The sequence below is a fragment of the Folsomia candida genome, unplaced genomic scaffold, assembly GCF_002217175.1.
Source record: "Folsomia candida strain VU population unplaced genomic scaffold, ASM221717v1 Fcan01_Sc001, whole genome shotgun sequence".
Lineage (NCBI taxonomy): Eukaryota > Metazoa > Arthropoda > Collembola > Entomobryomorpha > Isotomidae > Folsomia > Folsomia candida.
The window spans coordinates 5625098-5646602 of NW_019091193.1; the positions used below are offsets into that span (position 1 = coordinate 5625098).

At 38.2% G+C, this 21505-nt stretch overlaps 7 protein-coding genes across 7 annotated transcripts; 4 read left to right on the forward strand and 3 right to left on the reverse strand.

Moving 5' to 3' along the window:
- Positions 1-1740: 1740 nt before the first annotated feature.
- Positions 1741-4180, forward strand: LOC110863284 (SEC14-like protein 2). The gene is made up of 9 exons (XM_022112548.2): positions 1741-1817; positions 1893-1979; positions 2059-2370; positions 2475-2518; positions 2604-2718; positions 2820-3026; positions 3121-3201; positions 3276-3507; positions 3835-4180. The coding sequence occupies exons 3-9, from the start codon at positions 2169-2171 to the stop codon at positions 3890-3892; spliced, it is 939 nt and encodes a 312-aa protein (XP_021968240.1). The 5' UTR covers positions 1741-1817; positions 1893-1979; positions 2059-2168; the 3' UTR covers positions 3893-4180.
- Positions 4181-4571: 391 nt separating this feature from the next.
- LOC110863524 (failed axon connections homolog) lies at positions 4572-6085 on the forward strand. The gene is made up of 5 exons (XM_022112862.2): positions 4572-4849; positions 4911-5049; positions 5122-5231; positions 5301-5713; positions 5794-6085. The coding sequence occupies exons 1-5, from the start codon at positions 4761-4763 to the stop codon at positions 5886-5888; spliced, it is 846 nt and encodes a 281-aa protein (XP_021968554.1). The 5' UTR covers positions 4572-4760; the 3' UTR covers positions 5889-6085.
- Positions 6086-6154: 69 nt separating this feature from the next.
- On the reverse strand, positions 6155-7681 carry LOC110842145 (elongation of very long chain fatty acids protein 3). Its single transcript, XM_022087857.2, has 5 exons — positions 7002-7681; positions 6802-6921; positions 6587-6713; positions 6411-6519; positions 6155-6321 (listed from the first exon to the last, which is right to left on the reverse strand). The coding sequence occupies exons 1-5, from the start codon at positions 7367-7369 to the stop codon at positions 6182-6184; spliced, it is 864 nt and encodes a 287-aa protein (XP_021943549.1). The 5' UTR covers positions 7370-7681; the 3' UTR covers positions 6155-6181.
- Positions 7682-8212: 531 nt separating this feature from the next.
- On the reverse strand, positions 8213-9318 carry LOC110841647 (T-cell ecto-ADP-ribosyltransferase 2). The gene is made up of 2 exons (XM_022087331.2): positions 9120-9318; positions 8213-8772 (listed from the first exon to the last, which is right to left on the reverse strand). Exons 1-2 carry the CDS (start codon positions 9305-9307, stop codon positions 8367-8369), a joined length of 594 nt encoding a protein of 197 aa, XP_021943023.2. The 5' UTR covers positions 9308-9318; the 3' UTR covers positions 8213-8366.
- Positions 9319-10202: 884 nt separating this feature from the next.
- LOC110841739 lies at positions 10203-12458 on the forward strand. The gene is made up of 5 exons (XM_022087435.2): positions 10203-10477; positions 10584-10948; positions 11023-11331; positions 11398-11838; positions 11937-12458. Exons 1-5 carry the CDS (start codon positions 10392-10394, stop codon positions 12176-12178), a joined length of 1443 nt encoding a protein of 480 aa, XP_021943127.1. The 5' UTR covers positions 10203-10391; the 3' UTR covers positions 12179-12458.
- LOC110841740 lies at positions 12450-13964 on the reverse strand. Its single transcript, XM_022087437.2, has 2 exons — positions 13738-13964; positions 12450-13666 (listed from the first exon to the last, which is right to left on the reverse strand). Exons 1-2 carry the CDS (start codon positions 13918-13920, stop codon positions 12581-12583), a joined length of 1269 nt encoding a protein of 422 aa, XP_021943129.1. The 5' UTR covers positions 13921-13964; the 3' UTR covers positions 12450-12580.
- A 4162-nt stretch (positions 13965-18126) lies between these two features.
- LOC110852771 lies at positions 18127-21457 on the forward strand. The gene is made up of 5 exons (XM_022100887.2): positions 18127-18378; positions 18483-19203; positions 19284-19995; positions 20083-20824; positions 20894-21457. The coding sequence occupies exons 2-5, from the start codon at positions 18551-18553 to the stop codon at positions 21241-21243; spliced, it is 2457 nt and encodes an 818-aa protein (XP_021956579.1). The 5' UTR covers positions 18127-18378; positions 18483-18550; the 3' UTR covers positions 21244-21457.
- The last annotated feature ends 48 nt before the right edge of the window (positions 21458-21505 follow it).

Sequence of the window (21505 nt, forward strand, 5' to 3'; positions counted from 1 at the left end):
TATATACATACCTACCTAGGTATTTATGATTTTCAGGTACATGTTCGTAGACTCGTAGTAGGATAACAATTCATTCATCAATTATAAAATCCTCCTGTATTGTATTTGTTACTCCGACATGACAACCATAGACAACCAATCTCACTTCAGTACTCTGTTTCACATTTTACAAAATGAGTTAACAATATTTCCCAAATGTTCATCTATATTATAAGCTGGAAATGTCTTTCTGCAACGGAAGTGAAAGTGATTTTCCGAAACGGAAGTGAAAGTGGAGAAAGTGATTTGCATATCAGCTGCGTTGGTGCGAGAGGTTGGAAAGTCGATAAGTCAGTTATCCTTGGTTTTATCGTTTTGAAGGGAAGATAACGCAAACTCATAATTGTGGTTATATGGTCGCTGGGTGGAGTGGGAGGGCGTGCCCCCCTTGGATATCGTTATCGCTCTACTGGGGGAAGTGGGAGGGCGTGCCCCCCTTGGATATGGTTATCGCTCTGCTGGGGGAAGTGGGAGGGGTGCCCCCTAGGATATGGTTATCGCTCTGCTGGGGGAAGTGGGAGGGGTGCCCCCCTGGGATATGGTTATCGCTCTGCTGGGGGAAGTGGAGGGTGTGCCCCCTGGGATATGGTTATCGCTCTGCTGGGGGAAATGGAGGGTGTGCCCCCTGGGATATGATTATCGCTCTGCTGGGGGAGTAGGATGGGGTGCCCCCCTTGGATATGGTTACCGCTCTGCTGGGGGGGGGGGGGTGGGGGGGGAGAGTGCCACACACCAGTGACCGTGTGGGCCAAGTCAAAGGTCACATATGAACACACGTCAAACATATCTATGTCAGATTTTGAACCGGGTATAACAATATGATACTCATTTTGCTTTAATTCATAGGATACATTCGTTGTGACCGTATATTTACGACCACATAGTATGGCGTGAAAATTGTTTAGATTTCTTAAATATTTTAGTTTTCCTACTATTGAGGTTCAGCGAGGTCAACTGAATGGATTTGATTTCAATTTCAGCCCGCCTCCAATGTTAATAAAGTGGGCACGTGATTTTGTCGCGTAGAAATTCTCTGCGGTTGACTTCGATGCACTGTAACATTAATCTCAATCAACTAATATCATCACTTTCACGTTCATTACAAATTCCTTTCACTTACGTCGGCGACAGAGAATTTCAGCTTATAATATAGATTAAAATATTTAATTGGTTAGAGTTTTGCAAAATTCCACTCAATTTTCATGAAAATCAAATAAACTCTCCCCCGGCGGGAGACGGGCTTATACGCTAGTATTTAGATAAATTAATTATATATCTACCTATGTACTTCTCATGAACTTGTCTGACCATTGAATTGAAGAGTACATCGATTCAGCAATTTGCAACACATTAACCGATCCTTACAAATTACAGGTATTACTATAAAGTGGCCTACCTACATGTGTAGATATGTACTCAATGTATGCACATACACATCTGCACAAATATCTATGTACGAATATGTATGTACGACTTGCATTATTGATTGAATTATCTCAATTTTTCTTAGAATTGTGGCATTTTTACACTTCGTGAGAATTTACTTTTTACCCGAGGACTTAATCAATCAAGTATAAATGCACATGTAACTCATTTACATAACCTAGAACCTGTTCCATGACTCATGCATTTTTGCCTGTTTTCAATTTGTACATATATTCCACAATAAATATCATGCCAACAAACTTTTTACATGAATTAATAATTTCACGGTCTAAAAACAATTGAGCAAGACAACTCCATGATGGCTTCCCGCAACACGTGGGGTCCCATTAATGGTTTGTAAAGGTCAAAGTCATATTTAATTATGTCATAAATACGAGTATGTACGTGCATGTCTTTGTGTATATCAGGTTCTCTTGCCTGAATGATTGACGCTGTTATTGTGATGCGAACCTTGTCCAGCCAGACAATTTTCCCATGTTGAGCAGTCATTTAAGGTAGTTCTTACATAATTGACCCTGTCCAAGCACGTCTAACCCACGTACATGGTCGTCACCAATAATTTTTATTCTTTAGGATCATTCAGTATATTGTTTCCCGAGCTGCACTGTGCTCTCCTTGCCAATTCCTTCTCGCATTGCGATTCCCTTATTGTAAAACAATTTTAGTTTAACCATAACAAAAATATGAATTTCGTAGTAAGATATTTTAGTTTTGTGATAATACTTCAAGTGACACAGGTCATTAACTTGGTAGCATCGGTCGACTCCGATGTGACAATTACTTTAGAACAGAAGCAAATTATGGATAAATTTAGAGATGTCGTCAGCCCACGGCTTCCTCACGATTATATGAATCAAGACATTTATTTAATTAGGTGGCTAAGAGGTAACAAAAATTAAGATTAGTATTGCTATTTAATCAGATTTTATTTATAAAGGTTCCGTGTAGTGATTTATGTATGATTAAGAATTTGAACGTGTTACTTTCAGCAAAAAAATTTGACATCAAGGCAGCTGAAGCTATGCTTATGGAGGTATTTATATGCGTACATACTTAATATTTAGTAATTATCGTTGTAAATTTGTAGATATTCACAGTCCAGTCAATTTACTTTACAGAACTTACAATGGAGAAAAGATAATGATATAGATAACATTTTAACCGAAGATTGGTCCGACTTCGAGGCCGCATTTCCGTACGAAATTCACGGATGCGACAAAGAAGGAAGACCAGGTTAGTTTTGGACAACTTTTCGAAAATCCCAGCATAAATTTGCATATATAAAAGTGGCATTTCACTCGTGTATGCAATTGCTAATGTAATTTCTTTCTCAGTGATATCAATGTCCACTGGGGAATGGAACGTCCGTGGAATCCTTCTGTCAGGAAAATTGGAACGTGCAGTGCGATACTATGACAAAATGTTTGAAGAGACCTCCACCCTCATTCGCCAAGCACAAAAGGATGGCGACAACATGACACAGTTCAATCTAATCATGGACTTTTCTAATTGGAATTTAGTTGTCCATGCGTGTCCTCTATGTAAGAAAGTAAAAATCAATTAGTCGTAATCAATTGGCTTTATTTTTAAATGTAAACAAATTATTTTTCTTCGAACTTGCATACGTTTATTTAGGCGTGTCTCTTTACATTCGCTTCTACCAATCCCTGGAAACCCATTACCCTGGCAGTATGCATACTGTATGGTGCATTAATGGTACGTGAACTGTCACTATTGACTATTACGCGAGGAAAATAATTGAGTCACTAATTAGTTAAATGTCCAATTAGTTCCACAACTGTTTAATGCACTATGGCAAATTTCGAAGGAGTTCCTCTCGTCCGATACGCAGGCCCTGATAAAAATTTATGGGCGAGGGAGGGATGAGTGGAAACAGGCCTTGTTGAAACGGATTGACCCCGACAACTTGACCGTGCAGTATGGTGGACTGAATGAGGAAGGATTGACGATGGATGAAGTTAAGTTTCTGAGCGGAAGTGATCATTCCATTAAGTGCTCAAGGTGATAATTTACTTCTGTGACATGCTGTGATGCCTAATATCTTCCAAGATGGATAAAATATGTGCATTGTCAAAATTCTAATCTAACGTATTGACTTTAAACAATATCGTGGATCTAATTTCGTTCATATTAATGACAACGAAAATTATGCTGAAATTGTGAGTTTTAGGATTAGACGCATTTTCATGCATACTTCCAGTACCTTGGAAGACCTGAGGACAAAGTCCTTATAGTTTTGACAATGCCAAATATTTATTCATCTACGATATCATATCTATCTTCGAGTTTTTAAAATGTAAATTGTAATTCTTTATTTGTGTAACGCAGAATGCCTTCACTTCGAGAGAAGAAAAGAAAGCTGAAAGAGGTTTCCAATTCCGAATGATTTAAACTCATTTTATTAATTCCGCAGAAAAATATCGCAGTCTGATGACAAATGTACTTATATTCAGTTAATCAAAGTGTTCATTAAAGTGTTAAATACATATTTAGATGATTAGCAAATTAAGAATAGAAAATTATTCAAAATATCGTGGAGTTATGTATGAGTATATACGTAAATTTAAATACATGTTAACTTCTATTAATTTCACTATTCATAATCAATACACATTGCATTATTTCAGAAATAAATAAGTTTCTGGTGTAGATTTAGCATGCTCCAGTTTGATAATATGTAGCTATGTGTACGTCAACACTACGTGACCATATTTTGTGCAATTTCCTTAGGAAGTTGTCAATAAGGAAATTTTCCTTAATGACAATTTTTTGCATTTACGATATTTATGGATTTTTTTAAAAACAAAGAAACCCCTCAAGCATTGTCAAAGTACATATGTAATTCAGACTATTTTAATTATTTTCCAAATGAATATTCGAGACTTGTCTTCTGGAGTCTAGAACTGAAAACCAGTACTTGTGCTGACTAACGCTCATACGACTCCGTTAGTAAAAAAAAATTAATCAATCAATGAATCAACCAATCAATTGAAGTAAATAAGTATGTACAAAGTGTAAAAGGCAGGTGAGTCAACTGTATATCACTTTACGTACATAATGTAATACATGCATATTCAGTTACCATGCATGTCCGCACAAATGAATAATGAGTCATTATTAATGACAAGTAACCTTGATAAATACATGCATAAATAGGTAAGTTAATACACTATCAGTAACTTTACACTACTTGTCCGGCACCATCAGCTGCTAAAATTATTGCATTAAATTATCATAAAATAAAATAAACCAAAATGTGGGACATAGTATTTTACTTAATTATTGCCGGCATTGCATACTTTGCATACGGATACATGCAAGGCGTCTGGCTTCAGAAGAAACTGTAAGATAAAGTAAATACGTTACAAATTGACATTTTAAGTATTTTATTTCCATTTTTTCAGTGATCAATTCACCGCAGAAAAATGTCCCAAAGACGTCGTCATAATGCATGGTACCGAGAGAATGCCAGGAGTCCCTTCACCATCCCCGTTTGTCCTCAAGTTGGAAACATTTTTACGAATGGCTAAAATTCCTTATGAGGTGAAAAAACACACAAAATAAGCTAAATTTGCACAAATTTTACACGTATTATACCTTTATTTATATTTTTAGTACGACGGAAAATTACGAAATACATTTGGCCCCAAAGGGAAGACCCCTTGGTGCAGTCTAAACGGGGAACACGTTGCAGACTCGCAACTTTGCATCGAATATCTAACAAAGTACGTAAGAAAATTGGGTTATGCTCCAATTTCTCGAAGTACATTATCTAAATACATCTCTTATCAAAGGAAATTTAAAGTAAACCTTGACTCAAACTACACCGAAAAGGAGAAAGCGTTTGCAAAGTTGCTCCGGTATATGTTTGAAGAGCACATGTTTTGGGAGTTCGTCCTCTGGCTGTGGGTCTGGGGCGGCCCTGGTATCGAAGCCGTTTTGAAATTGGGTGCCCCCAGATTCCTGGTAAAGTATTTGTCCTGGAATTACACAAGACTTGCTTGGAGTCAAGGATTGGGAAGGCATGCGCGTGCCGATGTGGAAAGATGGGCGTATGAAGATATTCACACCATTTCCGTCGTTTTGGACAAGAACAAGTTTATTTTGGGGGATGAGCCCTGTGTCGAAGATGCCGCAGTTTTTGGATTCCTAGCACAAATGATGTGGGGATGCATGACGACATCCGAATATGCGAAAGTTATTAAGTGTAAGTTTTACATGCATATCTATTTGTGTGAAATGCGCATACAATTATGACGATTTTAAATTTTCTGTTCATATTTTCAGTCAAATATCCCAATATTCAGGCCTACTGTGAGCGAATGAGAGATCGTTACTTTCCAGACTGGGATCAAATTTGTGGCAAGCCAAAAACTTCTTGAAAAACTTCCTAAAACTTGATATTCTTCTCCTTTAAAGTGTCCCTTAATTATGTAAATAATGTTGTCGCAAATGGTACTTGGATCACAATCAGGGATATTCTTTACGTTACAAATTCTAAACCTTAACTTCCGGTTGCCGGTTGTAAATATATTTAATGATACATTAAATTAATAAAATCGTATAAGTATGCAATGTATTTATTTAACTAAAATGTATTGCAATATAACAAAATTAAGAAAATAATTGTCTATTTACATTGAAAAATTTTATCGCTAAACTATTCATTTACAATTTATTCTGCCTTCTTTCCCTTATATTTTTTACTGACAATTTCGGCATACAGCATTTTACCAACCAGCAGCAAAATGGACCAAATTCCGATATTAAACAGAACAATACTCGTTGGGTTACGAACACAATCTCCTCCATTTCCTGCAAAAAGCAATTGAGTGCATATTTATTGAGCTGCTCGAACTAAAGTATCTTCGTAAATAAGGTCATAAACGTGTAAAAAATCTTACCTATAACTGTTTGAGTGTACACACTGCCTCCAACTCCAGCTGCAACCACGCCCATTTCCATCAAAAGAATGAATGCATTACTACCCTTCCACACTTTGAATTCCAACATCTACAAAGTCAAAATTTTAATTCGTAAGCGGCTTATCCTATCAATCCTACTTATCTTGTCGACTCACCTTCGCAACCAGGATCGGATATGTCATTGCATGTTGGAGCACGTTCAAGAAGAAGATGCAGTACATGAGGGGTTCCCCATAAGGTGCAATTGCTGCCGACATGAATGCCATAATTGAATGATGAACGCTATTTTATTACATAAATTGAGTTGAAATTAAGTTTCAAATTTCGTTAACTAATTGTAAGTAATTTAAAATTTAAATTAAAAACTTACACGTGCAACAAGGTCAAATTCTTTTTAAGCAGAATGATCAAAAATGTTTCCGCCAACTGCCAAAGTTTCGACCAATGATACATAATTACCCAAAAGAAGTCAAAATTTAAGGGTCCATTCCTACATGGATTATCAGCAGTAAATCAGTCTCAGCTTCTCGAAAATGCAACAAATTTGTAGACTTTTTTTGTAAAAATTACCTGACACATAGTAAATTGTAAAGCCCATCCTGCTTAAAAATCGAATCACGAACTCTCGGCAATGTCCGAATTGTTGCCCCAATTCCAAAAATTGCATTTATGACGAAAAGGGAGATGAGTAAACTTTTAAGTGAGTTGTATGGTTTTCTATCTTGCATAAATCGAAGCGTTGTCACAATTCCGATAAGGTAAATAAATACTAGGGCATAGCTTAAAATTGGAAATTGGAAATTACTAAATTGGAAATATAACGTGTCTGCATTGACATGTTCGAAGGGGTAATATTCCTTTTTATTTTCTTGTAAAGTTTCCACTTCCCAACGATTCCAGTCGTCATTTTGGGTATAGTTTTGAAATTGATGAGCCATTTTTGTGAGAATTATTGCTAATTATTATTAGCGAAAACTGCACTATTAAATATTAGTCGATTGAGGATTGTTTGGCAGTGAGTGACACCTTAGAGTGTTGAACTCGTAGCTTATGTAGTTGCCAAGGCAACTTGGCATACCTTACAAAGTGTCAAGAGTTGTGATAACTGCTTGATAAATAGTTGCATACTGTGTCCGACAACGTTGGAAAATCCAATAAATCAAAATTGAGCTTATAACGAATTGTCCAATTAATTGTGGGATTTTCTGGTATTGATTTCTCACTGATCGATACCGAATTTTGCATGGGGCTGTGACTCGTGTGTGCTTATCTAGAGTGGAGAGTTGGGAAGTTTTTGCATTGGTTGTGGTATTTCCATATGGTATTAATACATACATTCATAAATATTTATAACCAAGTGGTCAATACCTACATATTTAAACATGACTCGTTCTTTTGTTACGTGTGACAATCAATTGAAACATACCGACAAACATAACTCCGATTGATGATTTCTCGTACTTGACTCAATGAAGGGCCTGAGACGTTCAATATCTGATTGGATTACGTACGGATATGTAATTCCAATATATTGGTATAGGTATCTACATTTTGTTTCCAGAGATAGACTAACTACTGGCATCATTACTTCTCACTATCAGTTTCAATGTAGCTTATTCACACATTCGAGATGCATAAATCTATATACTGACGGATATGTAAGATTTGAAAATATGTATAAATTCAACCTTTATGTGTGGTATAAGGTACGCATTTCATAAGATTAAATTATGTATATACTTAATGTTTTGTCGCCTGTACATACATATCTCTGCAAAATTATAATAACTAGATTTATTTCTGTCACTCATTTATTTTTCAATTTCGATTGACACATACACACATGTAAATAATTATTTTGTGCGTTGCCAGACAATAATTCCTACACATCCTGTTTCCCAATCGATAACAAAATTAAAATCCCACAAAATTTATCTAAGCTCTTAAATGAATTTCAGTATTTTCTCCAGTCTTCACGATATGGATGACCTCGAATTCTTCCAACGACCACATTAGAAACTCATCCTCATCAAAAAGGCTGTGGTGATTGCATCCAATAATATTAGGGGCAGAATTAATGCCCATAGCTTTCCCCGTGACTAATCCAGCCTTCATAATGTCATGAATTACAAACAACGTTCCTCCGCTCGAAAAACCTGTCGCGACTTCCTTGTTTGTGGAGGTGGAGGTGAACTGTCTGAAGGTGAATGTCGACCCTACCTTCACGGTAGGGAAGCTGGCTGAGCATCCCCGGTACACGACGAGATCTTTCGACACCTGTGGAGGATTCCCTCTCACGTGCACGATGCAGTACAGGAGAAGTTTATAGTAATGCCGATACCTGACAGAAATGAGGAAAAGTTTTAGATTTTAAAATGAAATTCAATGCATTCAAATTGCTAGGGCGTGGAATTTATTTAAATATGCATACTTACACAGTATCGACAAAAAGTGGTTGAGATATTCAGAAGCACCAGGTTTTTCCAGACCACAGATTAGCACAAATCGACAAGTCGTTAAAACAGGTACAAACTTATTTACATATACATACGAGCACAATAAATATAATAGCAACAGTGGCTACAATACCTCGCACCATTCAATACAACGGTATTCACATTGTACATAAAAAAATTACAAAAAAATAATTCATAATTAATAATTATTTAAAGGCAATTAAGTAAATACCTAAAAACAGCCGCCTCTTTCTCATTCTTAATTGATCGGCAGGCTTGGTTAAATGTATCGTAAAATCCGTCCATGGTGAAGGTTATCAAAGCGATGTGATACTCATCAGGGTGACTTGTTTGCAAGGTTTTGTACGTTGGCTTATGGTTAGCAAACCAGGTCTTGGCTGCGGTCCAAGTCGCCTTCATTCCTGCATCGGCTTTTAGCTCCTTTTCCAAGCCTTCCCTCAAGGTGGCAATATCGTTCTTGGTGCTGTTTAAAATTGCCGTATAAATTTTTCTATTATTGGCAATGTCGACGGATGTTGTGCTGACATCGTTTTCTGAGCCGGTAAACCGTTGTCTACGTCTAGCTGTCGCCATTGCGCTGTTTAAAGGTGTTTTCAACAACAGGACACAATTCCTCCTAAATTGTTCCCTTCAACGGGTTCATTTTTATATTGCATTATTTGACCAATATTTGCATACGGATATTTTGAAATTGTGTACATAGTCAAGATAAGTTAGTGTGCAAAATAGTGCGATCTTCATAAGTTGTATGGGTAGTCAGTTTAATTGACAAATACATAGCATTAAAAATAATGCAAGCATCTATCAACATGAGATTCGCTATCTCAGCCTCATTGTCCAATTCGGTGTAAATATGTAGGTAGTTAAAACTGTCATCGTGGGATTTGCTGGATGTGGATTAGTGAGTTAATAACTGATCATGGGTATTGGGTGATTTGCATTATTTTTATGATGTACAAGTTGTAAAATTAATTGAGGTGTCAAGATAACTTTTGGAGACCATTTCTAACGATAGGTACAAATATTGAAGGTCCGTGTGCACAGTAATATTTGCATCTAAATACTTATACCGTTCAGGTAATAAAGATCTCGACAAGCCGATCCAATCCGAGTCAAACGTGCAGCTTGTCATATTGATAAAGGAAGCTGAGTACTTTACAGATATCCTTCCATACCGATTGTAATACTACATATAATAGGTTTAACGAATATCACCCATATCTACATATCTACACCCATATCTAATACATATGTATGTGTGTACATATTATGCAAGTTCACAAGTCACAACACAAGTGCATATAAAATTAAGTAAAAGACTGCGTTAAGAATCATTATCATGAATATCATATTTTGTTCCCAAAGTGAATCCAAGCTCAGAAGTCAGTCATTCATACAGCTCTGGCCTATTTAGTTCTGAGGTCGCAATTCAATGATTACATACGTATAAAACTTCTCTGAAGTTGAACTTACATAAAACCCCATGAACAGTTATCACCGGAAATTGGCCGTTCTTATTGGATTATCGTCGAGTTGTTTGCTTGTGCACAAATTTATTCCACAGTATTTGTAAGAATATACTTATGTACATACATACATAATCTGAAATTATGGTTAGATCTGTCTTCAGATGGAAGGAGATAATTTTAGCAATTATTTTGTATTCCAATATTAGAAAAATGTCAACTTTAACAACTCAACAAGACGATTTGGACCAATTTTGTAAAATCTATCTACGTAGAGACCAAACTGGGCGAGATATCGGGTCACACCGTGACCCAAAGGTGGCAATTTATGCTCCATCCTGGGTCAAAGATGGCCTTCAAACTCTTGCTGGTCAGTTAAGTGGAAAGCGATTCAAAGTGCTTGAAGCGTACTCGTCATCGCCACTGGAAGAATTTACCTTAACATCTACTCTGACATTGACCGAACTACAAAAAATTTCCCGTAATGAAGCATCCAACGTTGATGGCGTCATCAATATTGGACATTACTCGGACGGGGGTATTGACGACTTGGAGCTGTTACTCGCCATGAAAGGTAAATATGCACGAAGTAAAAAAACTTGTCACATGTCACAAACTTAAATTTTAAAATAATTGTTTACGCCACAGACCTTGTCAGACAGTCCATTATCGTATCTCGGACGGAAGCCACCCATTTTGGAGGCTATCCAAACCGGTCATCCCGAAAAGAGTTGAACCCCACTAGCCCGGTCTACATTGTTGACCTGGCTGCCCTCCAGTTCCAGCAGTACTATAATACGGGAAGACTCGTCCTCATTAACGAGGTAGACCCCATCCCACCAAGCAGGGGTTTATTGGACGACCTGATTTTCGAACGGGTCGTCGGTGAGAAAAAGAAAACTTTCCAGGAGGCCAAGAACTCGCCAGATGCCAAAATTAGATTCGTGTCAGTTCGAGGTGGCTAAAATTTTTGTATGTAAATTACTCAAATTTTTAACCAATCAAAAATCTGAAATTTTGCAGGCTTTGGAAGATCCAAATGTTTATTTGACGTCCACGCGTATCATAAGTTTGTTGCCTGGGACGTCGTCCTCGTCGGGCTGGCAGTCACACATTCCACCGTAAAATCTGGACATGGCGACAAGGTTAACTTCAAATTTTTAAAATATGGGACAGGTTTTTTTGCTGGACATTTTGGCAACATTGTTAACTCCCACATTTTGACGGGTGTGGTGCTCGGGTTGGAGATGTTGTTCGAGAAACATGGTGACACCGTTTCCCAAGTTATTAATCATATTGAGCTTCCATTTTACCAAAGTGAAGTCGGAGGTGTGGAAAGGTTGGAAAAAATCAGGGAAAAATATCACGTGACGTATTCATTCGGGATGGATGACGCTTTAAAACCCACACAACCGGGTCTTGTCACAGCATCGACGAATTGTGGCGATTCGATGGCAGTTTTTGGTAAATTTTTGTATTCTTATGAAAAATCAAGCTGAAAAATCAAGCTGACCTTGATCACTTAACGTATATACTTTATTTTTATTTATTTATGTCGGCAGGAAATGAAATGGGTTTCTCCAGCGTTGATGCAGCAATCGCTGAAAATCTGGAGGGCAAGGGGGCCACGTTGTGTCCAATATTGAATCCTGAAATGCAAAATGTGTTCCTAGATTTGGATGAAGAACCGATTGCAGACAATGCGGATTTGATCAATCTTGCCGACACTAATCCTAACGAGAAGGAACAAAGTGAAGCTATGGATGTCAGTTCTAGCGATAACAAAATGTCCCCTCATTTATAATTTAATTTGTGGATACGATAACGTTATTTAAGGATCCAGTTCAAAGATTTATATGCAGATATTTAATTTATAATTATTCAGCATAAGCGCATTATTAACTTTTAATAATTATGTGAATGATTATTAATTCCCGGAAAAGATACATAATATCAATGAGTATTGAATATTTTCCAGTTTACCATATTTCCATATTTTCCATACTATGTTTCCATATTTACCAGTTTTGTAAACTGATAACTATTAACACGTGAATAAAGGTTTAAATCAATGATTAAATCAACCAGTGATTTATTTAGCATATATTTCTTTCTAACATGACCAATTATTGTGTATTCGTTGTTTTATTGCTGTATTAAACAAAACAAAATTTATGTCATTTTGTTGCGTCTTCCATCCAGTCGACTAAACACCACACGTCAGTAATTCATATGACCCACAATAATGTTCCTTTCCATGGTACGGAGCCCACAATCTCCCATCAGTCTCCACCCTTCCCACCAAATAGACCGTCCTCCCCTCTATATTCAAAGCACATTTTCCCACATAATACGGCCACCTTATCCTCGACCTTCCCCCCGGAATAGCCTTCAACGCCACGAGGGCCGCATTATTCGACGTGACCCCAGCACTCGTCGCCTTCCACACGAGCGGCACTCGGTTCCACGGATTCACCATGTACTCCGACTCCGCCGCCGGTTTGACATACTCCACCCCAAATTCAGCCACCGTGCACCCATCCAGCCTGGGGGTTGTCCTTCCAACAAGAATATTCCCTTCATGATAAGCCCTGCAAACATAATACGTGTCCCCTGAGACGGGGTCATATCCCGCATAAATCAAAAATTCCCTCCCCCACGCCGGCGTGATGGTCATGGTGCGAAAATAATATTCGTGACAGCCGTCCGTGCATCCGTAAAATATGTTAATTTTCTCCGCATCAAGCACGCTGAGTGCGCCATCATCCGCGTTCCAGCAGTTATCACCGACCCACGGCATTTTAGCCACCATGCAGTTATCGCATGGGTAGTGCATGGCGGACACGTAGTCGTAAAGGAGGGCAAGAGTACTGTACGGTTCGTTGTACGGATCGTTAAATTTTTCAATATTGCACCCTTGTGCCGTCGTGTCGAGATATTTGTCCCGGTCCGCGCGGGACTGTTCGTGATGGAAGCAAAGGGTGTGGAGAAGCTCGTGCGTGATCAGTTTCGCCACCCGCCACTTGATCTTGGCCCATTGACGACCCCCAACCATGCAGAGTTGCGCCATTCCTCCACCCGGGGAATTGTCGTCTCGCTCAATGTTGACGTAGTTAATGTCCGACGTGGATTTGGGGACGAATCGGATGCAGGTTTTGGATTCGATGTTGAAAATGGCTTTGGCAACTTCTGCTCGGTCAGAGGCGTCGAGGTTGGGGTCGAGGGTGTAAGGAACGCGGCCGTTAGGCCATTTGGCGCCTTTGAGATAGGCATTACGCGTGGTGTAGTTGGCCTATTAAAAATATTGGATTAATTCAGATAAGTGTGTAATCAAGTAAATTAAGTTAAGCAGAAAGAACTTGCATATTTTGGTGCAATATCAGTTTGCTGGAAGACGTATGGCGGTGTGTAATTCGCAGGGAGGACGCTGCGACTAGCAATGATGTCAGTTGGGGTCAAGTAGTTGGGCAATATTTGGGATGATACGCAGGTGAGAAAAGTGGCGAAGACGCTTATTTTTAACCCGAAGACTGGTGACATGATCATATCGATACCTTTCTAGCTACGGACGAGACCAAATAATACAGACCAAATAACACAATGTTAGTTTTGGGTTGGTTTATATACAAATTGTATCTTATATAACCACGCAGATGTCAATTGTGTAGGTGACATTATATTGACATTTGACTTTACCATGTCACCTTGATTGATGAGTGCCTATTTTCATGCAAATAAATTGTAATGGGTTATACATTATCTGACGTCCGATAGTAATTTGAATTTGCGACATTTCCAGGTAATGTTGAATCGGTTTGTGTGTATGCATGCATTGTTACGTGTGTGTACATATGTTGAAGCAATACTCATTCTCAAATGAATGTAAAGGAAAAAATTAAATATTTTTTTTAATGAATAATATTATGCATTTACAGAAAACCACTCAAACATATTTAACTGATAGTTAGAGTTTAATGGAAGACGAAATTTATCATGTTTTATTCACAAATTAGAAAAATTTAATTAGTTAATGATTATGACCATACCCCAGCCAAATATTTTTTTATCCTACCCTACTCATGTTGAGCTCAACACGAGTAGGGTAGGATAAAAAAATATTTGGCCCCCCTGGTTAATTTTTGTTCATATTTAACTTCATGTTATTTCGTGAAAAAGCAGTATGGATCTCTGGTCCAAATTTCAGCTTTCTATGTTAATTTCTGAAAATCGGTGGGGGTCACCCCATAGGGTCCCTCTAGACGAAAATTTTACCCATTTCACTTCATATTCTTCAATTATGGGCCATTAGCAGCCTCTATACCAAATTTCAGCTCGATTGGATGATTTTGAAAAATCGGTATAGGTCACCCCCTCGGGTACCTTCGGTTGAAAAATTTTCCAATTTCACTTCATATTCTTTCATTAGGAGCCATTAGCAACCTGTGTACCAAATTTGAGCTTTCTATGACGATTTTGAAATTTTGGTGCATAATACCCCACCCACTCCGATGACCCCCACCGGTCAACCACTGGACCAATGTCACCCATCTTCGAACTCGTTTACTAACTTTGTCCAATATGCATATGGTAAAAATTTCAAGTCAATCGGTCAACTCGTTCGAGAGTTATCGAAAGACAGACGGACAGACAGACAGACAGACAGACGGACATGACAATTACATAAGCCCTGGTTCGGGCTAAAAATAAAAATGGTTTAGAGAACAAAATTTTGGATATTTTAAGTGCGGTAAATATTTATTTACGTAAGTAACAAGATCTTTTTATTGAAATGACATAATCATTATCTCAAAGCCGTGATGGTGATCCTTATCGATTAATTATTCCATTGGGTAATATTACCCAATATTACGGATTATTTACATATAGATATATATCTATATGTAAATAATCCGTACAATTTTGTATAAGTTTCACTTGTAATAAAATTCGTCCAAAATTTTAATACTGAGATTTTGGATTTCAAACTTTAGTTATGCTAGACAGTTTCTGAACATTTTCTTACATTTGGTTTAATAATTGCATGCAACTTCGTCGTTCCGCATTACGAGTTTCGCTAAGGACATTTATGAACTTAGGTCGTTGGACATTTTTATTATTAGTGAGTGATAACAAGCAAATGAGTGCTGAACTTGATCTTGGTTCGGGTATGGAGAAGAAAGTTGTATGATTCTTAGGAGGGGAGCTTGCGAGGTTGATAATAACAGATCTTGATGCCCTTTGGATATGTAGTAGGGACCAATGAGTGTACTAAAACCCTGAAGTGGTTTGACTCCATGGCCACATTTGCGCCCGCCACACCCACTCAAAAATGCTCAAAAAACGCTTTTACTCCAGTTTTCACTCACTCAAATCCACGCCAAAAATCCAATTTTACTCGGATTTTGAAATTTCTTTCACCATTATACTCCCAGATAGTTGCTTTCTTCAATCCAATATCAAACTCAATTCTTTCGAAATTTTGAGTATTTTTAAAATTTAAAATTCTGAATGAGCATTGTTGTAGTAATCAACAAAACAAATTATTTTTGCGAAATAATCATCAGTAAAATTGAGTCTGATATTGTATTGAAGAAAGCAACTATCTGGGAGTATAAGGGTGAAAGAAATTTCAAAATCCAAGTAAAATTGGATTTTTGGCGTGGATTTGAGTGAGTGAAAACTGGAGTACAAGTTATGCGGTAAAACCGCGGAAAAGGATCTACTTTTTCCAATACCTAACGTATTAATTCACAATCTATGAGCGCGAATTTTAAAAATCGCAAGATGTTCGTAGTCCAAGGTTGATGTCGAAAAATGTGTTAATCTAACTTGAAGCTTGTCATATCTGATTCTATTCAAATGTAGTTGGGAAAATTCAACAATATTAACTTTAAGCTTGTGGAGAAAATGAATACAACTTTTTGAAAATTTCAATGTAGCGCCTCAAAGAAGCCTTATTTCGAAAAACAGGTCCTAATGAGGGCACACCCCCTACATCTCAGGAATACGATTCAGATGAGATCCTGTCAAAAAAATCAAATTCGTGGTATGTTGTCTCAGTGAGAATGAAATGACACAAAATTTTGAATTTTCATGCTCTTGAGAAGCATTGTTTCAAGAAAATAATGTATACAATATTTGGCTATAGCCAAATGATCTGCGAATATGATAAGTTAATATTTGCAATGGTTCCCACCAACTGGGGGTATACTGAGATATTCAGAATGTGTTTTATTTAAAGGAATCTAAATTTTCAGAAAACCAGCGATAACTTTTCAAAGAAGGCGAATTTCGAAAACATGGTTATCTTGAGGGCACTGCACATTATCCTCAGGAATATGATTCCAGTGAGAATGACTCAAGAAATCGATTCTGTGAAAAATTTTCTCCAGCGAGAATGGAGCGCCCTCAAATATGACATTTTGAATTTTCCCGCCTTGGGGATGCTTTATTTCAAAAAAAGTTTCAAACGTTTGTTGTAGCCCAACTATCTCTGCATTTGACTCCGTCAATGGTTTTTGTCTATCTGTCACTCAGATCATTTGAAAAAATATTTTGCGTTGAGATCACGGCACAGAAATTATTGCATGTAAACGTGGATATTTCAAAAAGTTTTAGAAATTTTGAAAAACGGCATGCGTACCCTATCCCTCGATTTTAGAGATGGTCATAATGCCTTTAACCGAATTGCTCTATCTCTTAAGACGGACCCACACGAGCCCTCTCAAATTAACATTGGCTGCCGTGATAACATACTACCTCTTCCACATATACTTCCATGGTGCATGAAAGTAAATGGGGAAAAAAGTAGAAAAATTGAGTGTGCTCACATCACTCATCAATAGTGGTTATCATGATAAGTGATCTTGATAAACACTATTAATTAATTATTTTAGTTTGAGACACTCCACCTGCAACGACTGGAATATCAATTCGAATGTATTTTTGACGCTAAATCCAACGCCGTTAATGGTTTTGATCTCCGAGGCCCGTGTGACCTTCCCGTGACCGTGGGGGGTAAATATGGCTTATTCGTGATGTCGCATATTAATTCGAATGTATTTTTGACGCTAAATCCAACGCCGTTAATGGTTTTGACCTCCGAGGCCCGCGTGACCTTCCCGTGACCGTGGGGGGTAAATATGGCTTATTCGTGATGTCGCATATCAATTTGAATGTATTTTTGACGCTAAATCCAACGCCGTTAATGGTTTTGACCTCCGAGGCCCGCGTGACCTTCCCGTGACCGTGGGGGGTAAATATGGCTTATTCGTGATGTCGCATATCAATTTGAATGTATTTTTGACGCTGAATCCGAATCCGTCAATAGCTTGGCGTTAATTGTAGAAGTTAATGGGGTTTATGGAACTTAACGGGAGCGTGAAGCGTGGGAATTTAAATAGTTAGCTATGCAGTTACTCCCACGCGACGGGAATTTAAGTAATTAGCTATTCAACTACTCCCACAGGGGGAAATCAAATTGTACTGTGACCAGATTAATTAAAATGCAGCATGACTTGGGCAAACCCTCACTCTGATGTATGCATGTGGTATGACAAAGTCTCCATTGGAAATTATTTAAAGTATAGTATGACGAATTTTTTGCTTTGGGCACACCCCCCACTGGAACCCTAGAACCCGGCCTTGGCCGGGCTATACGCTAGTGTTTGCAATAAATTGTGTGCAGAGTTATGGTTCCAAGTTGGAACTTCCAAAGGCGAGAAATCTAGAATTTCCCAATCATTTTACTCAAAGCGGAAGATTGCATAAAATTTGAGTGGTTTTATTTTTTGTCATCTCACATTGTTTCGTCAGCCGCATTGTCTGATTTGTGTGAAGTGTTCTGAAGGAATTAAAAAATTGATTTTCAATCATCATCATTAAAAAATTGATATCAATTTGATATTACCAAATGTTATCACCAGCAGATCTTGCAAGTGGAGCCGTCAACTATCTAACTGGAGAAAATAATAGACAATTTATATTGTACTAACAAGTGTGAAAGTAAGTAAATGTAATTACGTAAAGTAAAACGTAAGAATTTAACACACAATCAACATAATGAACGGCCATAATTATAGGACCCTAAAAATTTGTCATATTTGCAGGAGGAGGTTGACCACGATTCGTTCATACTTTTACTTTCAATAATTTTTGTCAAAATTGAAATACCACGATGAATGATAAAGGCGAATCCCCAGAGGAAAATTACTTCAGGCTCCACCGCCTCATCTACAACACGGCTCCCAACATCTTTCGACAAGAATTCTGTCGACTCTGGTCCCAGCTTTGTGGCACTACTTGGCAAAATTTACCACAATTTGGTCTCCAATTTATTAATGGACCTGGGAGAATGCAGTACATGAACAGTCAGAAAATTCAACAGCATCAACTCACTTCCGGAAACAACATGACTTGGGATCTTCCCCTTCTCTTCGAAAGTATCGGATCCATGAGCAGAGCACTTTCTCTGGTGCAACCTTATGGCGACTTTGATGAACTCAAAAGATTGCGAAATACTCTCGCCCATAGGGGAAATACGGAACTTGAAGAAAAACAGTTCATTGAACATTGGAATAAAGCAATAAGTATTTTAAAGAAGTTTGGCTTGAATGAAGACGACGTAGCAGTTGGCGTTAAGGAGAATGTTAAATCGGGGCCTAATAACGAGGAGGAAGAGTTAATAAATTCTCACATTGAGAAGCTGAAGGAAGAAGGGAATGTATTCTTTAATAAAAGAGACTTCTGGAAAGCTATCAAAGTTTATACCGAAGCCATAAGCGCCGAGAAGGTGGCCTCTGACCTACTTGGGGCACTGTATTCAAATCGGTAAGTTGGATAATTATGTATGTACAACTGAAAAATAATAAAGAAGCGATTTGTTAAATCTTTTACATTTGTCCACTCAGAGCTGCCGCGTTTATCGAAGTGGAATTCCTTGAGAAGGCAAAAGACGACGCCAAAACCTGCATAAATCTCAGACCACAATGGGGCAAGGCATACTACCGCCTTGGGACGGTGTACGAGAAGAAAGGGAAATTCGATAAAGCCTTGCAAAATTACAAAACTGGTCACAAGTTTGATCCGAAAAATTCTACAATTCTCAATAAAATGCACCATGCCTCCTACATGCTGGAAAAGTTGAAACGACAAGAGCACATGGACCCGCAGATGATCCCACCAACCGAGAAGGAGATGCAAGACCGAGCCATTGACATTGCTGGACCTTTTGGTATCCTAATGGGGGACATGTTACAGAGGAAACTAAATCTTGAGGATGGTTCGGAAAACATTTGCATTGAAGCGGAAAAATATCTATTTGGTTACGGTGGGTACAAGAGGGACGTGGAACATGCCGCTGTTTTGTTTGCAAAGGCTGCAGAAAAAGGCGACGCTCTCGGCTTATACCGACTCGGGCAGTTAATGATGGAGGGAAATGGAGTCCAAGTGGATATGATCCAGTCGTTGCAACTTCGTCGCAGAGCAGCAGAAATGGATCCTCTTATAGAAAAGTATCCCGGAAGTGGGAAGAAGACGATCCGAATTGGAGTTAGAGAAGCTCAACATTCCCTCGGACTCAATTATGCTGATGGATGCGTGGTTATGCAGGATTACCAGCAGGTAATCCTTCTTATCATCGTTATTAAATAATTTATATCAAGATAAAATAACATTGCGCAGGAATTAAAACTAAAATTTTGTTGACAGGCAGAATATTGGTACATGAAAGCACTTCGGAACGGGTACAGTTTCTCCGCTTTGAATATCGGCATTTTATACTCGCGTGGGCAAGGACGTCCAGTTAATTGGAGAAAAGCGGTCGAGTTTTGGAAGGTGTCTGCCCTGTTGGGGGCGGTTCGCGCCATGGAGACACTCGCTCGGCATTATTTCTTTAAGGACCTCCATCCTACCGCTGTGCAATGGTACGCTTACGCCCAACACCACAAATCTTTGGATCACAACCTTCGAGGATTGTTTTCTGAACTGGAGATGCCGACAAATTTTGATCCCGACCTCTTCGAAGACGAATTGGACTCTGAGCTCCTGGCTAATGTTAACACTAAAGATTTTGTCAATCTTAAAGACTACGAAGTCGATTTTACCGGACTAGAACGAAGTAGAGAGAGGAGGAAGAAGCGGTTAGAAAAAGAGCAAGAGCTGGATTTCCCTTCGCACCGAAAAAAACTAATAACAGACCACAGAGAGATGTATAAATCAATAAGAGACAATTTGAATAATATGGAAAACACAACCAAGAAGATTCTCTCAAAACAGGGTAAACTATTACCCTCCACATCACCAAATCTCATCGGATTAAATTCCATTACATTTAAAGAGTTGGATAAGTCGGTAGAGGACAAGATTTACGAAGGCTTCGCCCTCAAGGTCACTGTAATTGAGGAGGTCGTCATCCTGAGAGCTGTCACTGTACTTGCTGAAGACGGTGAAGGTAAAAATTATGTGATATGTTTACTTCATTCCTCCGGTCCTAAATCGTAACATGTTGCTCTTTTCCTAGGCGGTCTGGGAATAGTTTCCATCTACAATTACCCCCACAGGCCGGAAACGCTTGACGAGATTGGATTTGGGTGTTGCTTTACAATTGTCAACCCATATTTTAGGAAAGCGAATGATGGGCGGTGGGCTGTTCGGGTGGATGATCCAAACTTAATTATGAAACATCCCATGCTCAAGGCGACCCACCGCTGCAGATATTGTGGCAAGTCGGACTACCCTGAAAAGGAAAGGATTACTTGTCGCCATTGTAAAAGGGTGTCCTATTGCTCCAAAGATTGTCGACATAAGGATGCAACAGAGCTTCAACATAATTTCGTTTGTTTTAAAAACATTCTCAAAGGATACCTTTAATTTGCCGAGATTTTTCGCTAACACATTTGTAAGACTAAATGCATATTGTTCTACCTTTAACTTAGGATAAATTCGATCAATAATTGATGCATGCATCGATATAATATCTATTTATCTAAATTTCTTTCTACTCGTCATTTATATATTATTTGACCTTCGATTGTAATGGTCTTTAAATTTGCAAAATCTTAATAAACAACTTGTATTATAGAAATGTTGTATCGTGTTAAATTTTACAGTGCATCAACATGCATGTATGTAA

Coding starts and splice junctions, on each gene's coding strand:
- LOC110852771 (XM_022100887.2), top strand. CDS start 18,551: ATGAATGATAAAGGCGAATCCCCAGAGGAAAATTACTTCAGGCTCCAC. Junction 19,204..19,283: donor GGGGCACTGTATTCAAATCG/GTAAGTTGGATA, acceptor TTGTCCACTCAG/AGCTGCCGCGTTTATCGAAG. Junction 19,996..20,082: donor TTATGCAGGATTACCAGCAG/GTAATCCTTCTT, acceptor TTTTGTTGACAG/GCAGAATATTGGTACATGAA.
- LOC110863284 (XM_022112548.2), top strand. CDS start 2,169: ATGAATTTCGTAGTAAGATATTTTAGTTTTGTGATAATACTTCAAGTG. Junction 3,027..3,120: donor TGTCCATGCGTGTCCTCTAT/GTAAGAAAGTAA, acceptor ACGTTTATTTAG/GCGTGTCTCTTTACATTCGC. Junction 3,508..3,834: donor CATTCCATTAAGTGCTCAAG/GTGATAATTTAC, acceptor TGTGTAACGCAG/AATGCCTTCACTTCGAGAGA.
- LOC110863524 (XM_022112862.2), top strand. CDS start 4,761: ATGTGGGACATAGTATTTTACTTAATTATTGCCGGCATTGCATACTTT. Junction 4,850..4,910: donor GTCTGGCTTCAGAAGAAACT/GTAAGATAAAGT, acceptor CCATTTTTTCAG/TGATCAATTCACCGCAGAAA. Junction 5,714..5,793: donor ATATGCGAAAGTTATTAAGT/GTAAGTTTTACA, acceptor TCATATTTTCAG/TCAAATATCCCAATATTCAG.
- LOC110841739 (XM_022087435.2), top strand. CDS start 10,392: ATGAACAGTTATCACCGGAAATTGGCCGTTCTTATTGGATTATCGTCG. Junction 10,478..10,583: donor AAATTTATTCCACAGTATTT/GTAAGAATATAC, acceptor TTCCAATATTAG/AAAAATGTCAACTTTAACAA. Junction 11,839..11,936: donor CGATTCGATGGCAGTTTTTG/GTAAATTTTTGT, acceptor TTATGTCGGCAG/GAAATGAAATGGGTTTCTCC.
- LOC110841740 (XM_022087437.2), bottom strand. CDS start 13,920: ATGATCATGTCACCAGTCTTCGGGTTAAAAATAAGCGTCTTCGCCACT. Junction 13,667..13,737: donor CTGATATTGCACCAAAATAT/GCAAGTTCTTTC, acceptor TATTTTTAATAG/GCCAACTACACCACGCGTAA.
- LOC110841647 (XM_022087331.2), bottom strand. CDS start 9,307: ATGAAGGCGACTTGGACCGCAGCCAAGACCTGGTTTGCTAACCATAAG. Junction 8,773..9,119: donor AAAGAGGCGGCTGTTTTTAG/GTATTTACTTAA, acceptor CATTTCTGTCAG/GTATCGGCATTACTATAAAC.
- LOC110842145 (XM_022087857.2), bottom strand. CDS start 7,369: ATGGCTCATCAATTTCAAAACTATACCCAAAATGACGACTGGAATCGT. Junction 6,520..6,586: donor ATCCGATCCTGGTTGCGAAG/GTGAGTCGACAA, acceptor TTGACTTTGTAG/ATGTTGGAATTCAAAGTGTG. Junction 6,322..6,410: donor GTACACTCAAACAGTTATAG/GTAAGATTTTTT, acceptor TGCTTTTTGCAG/GAAATGGAGGAGATTGTGTT.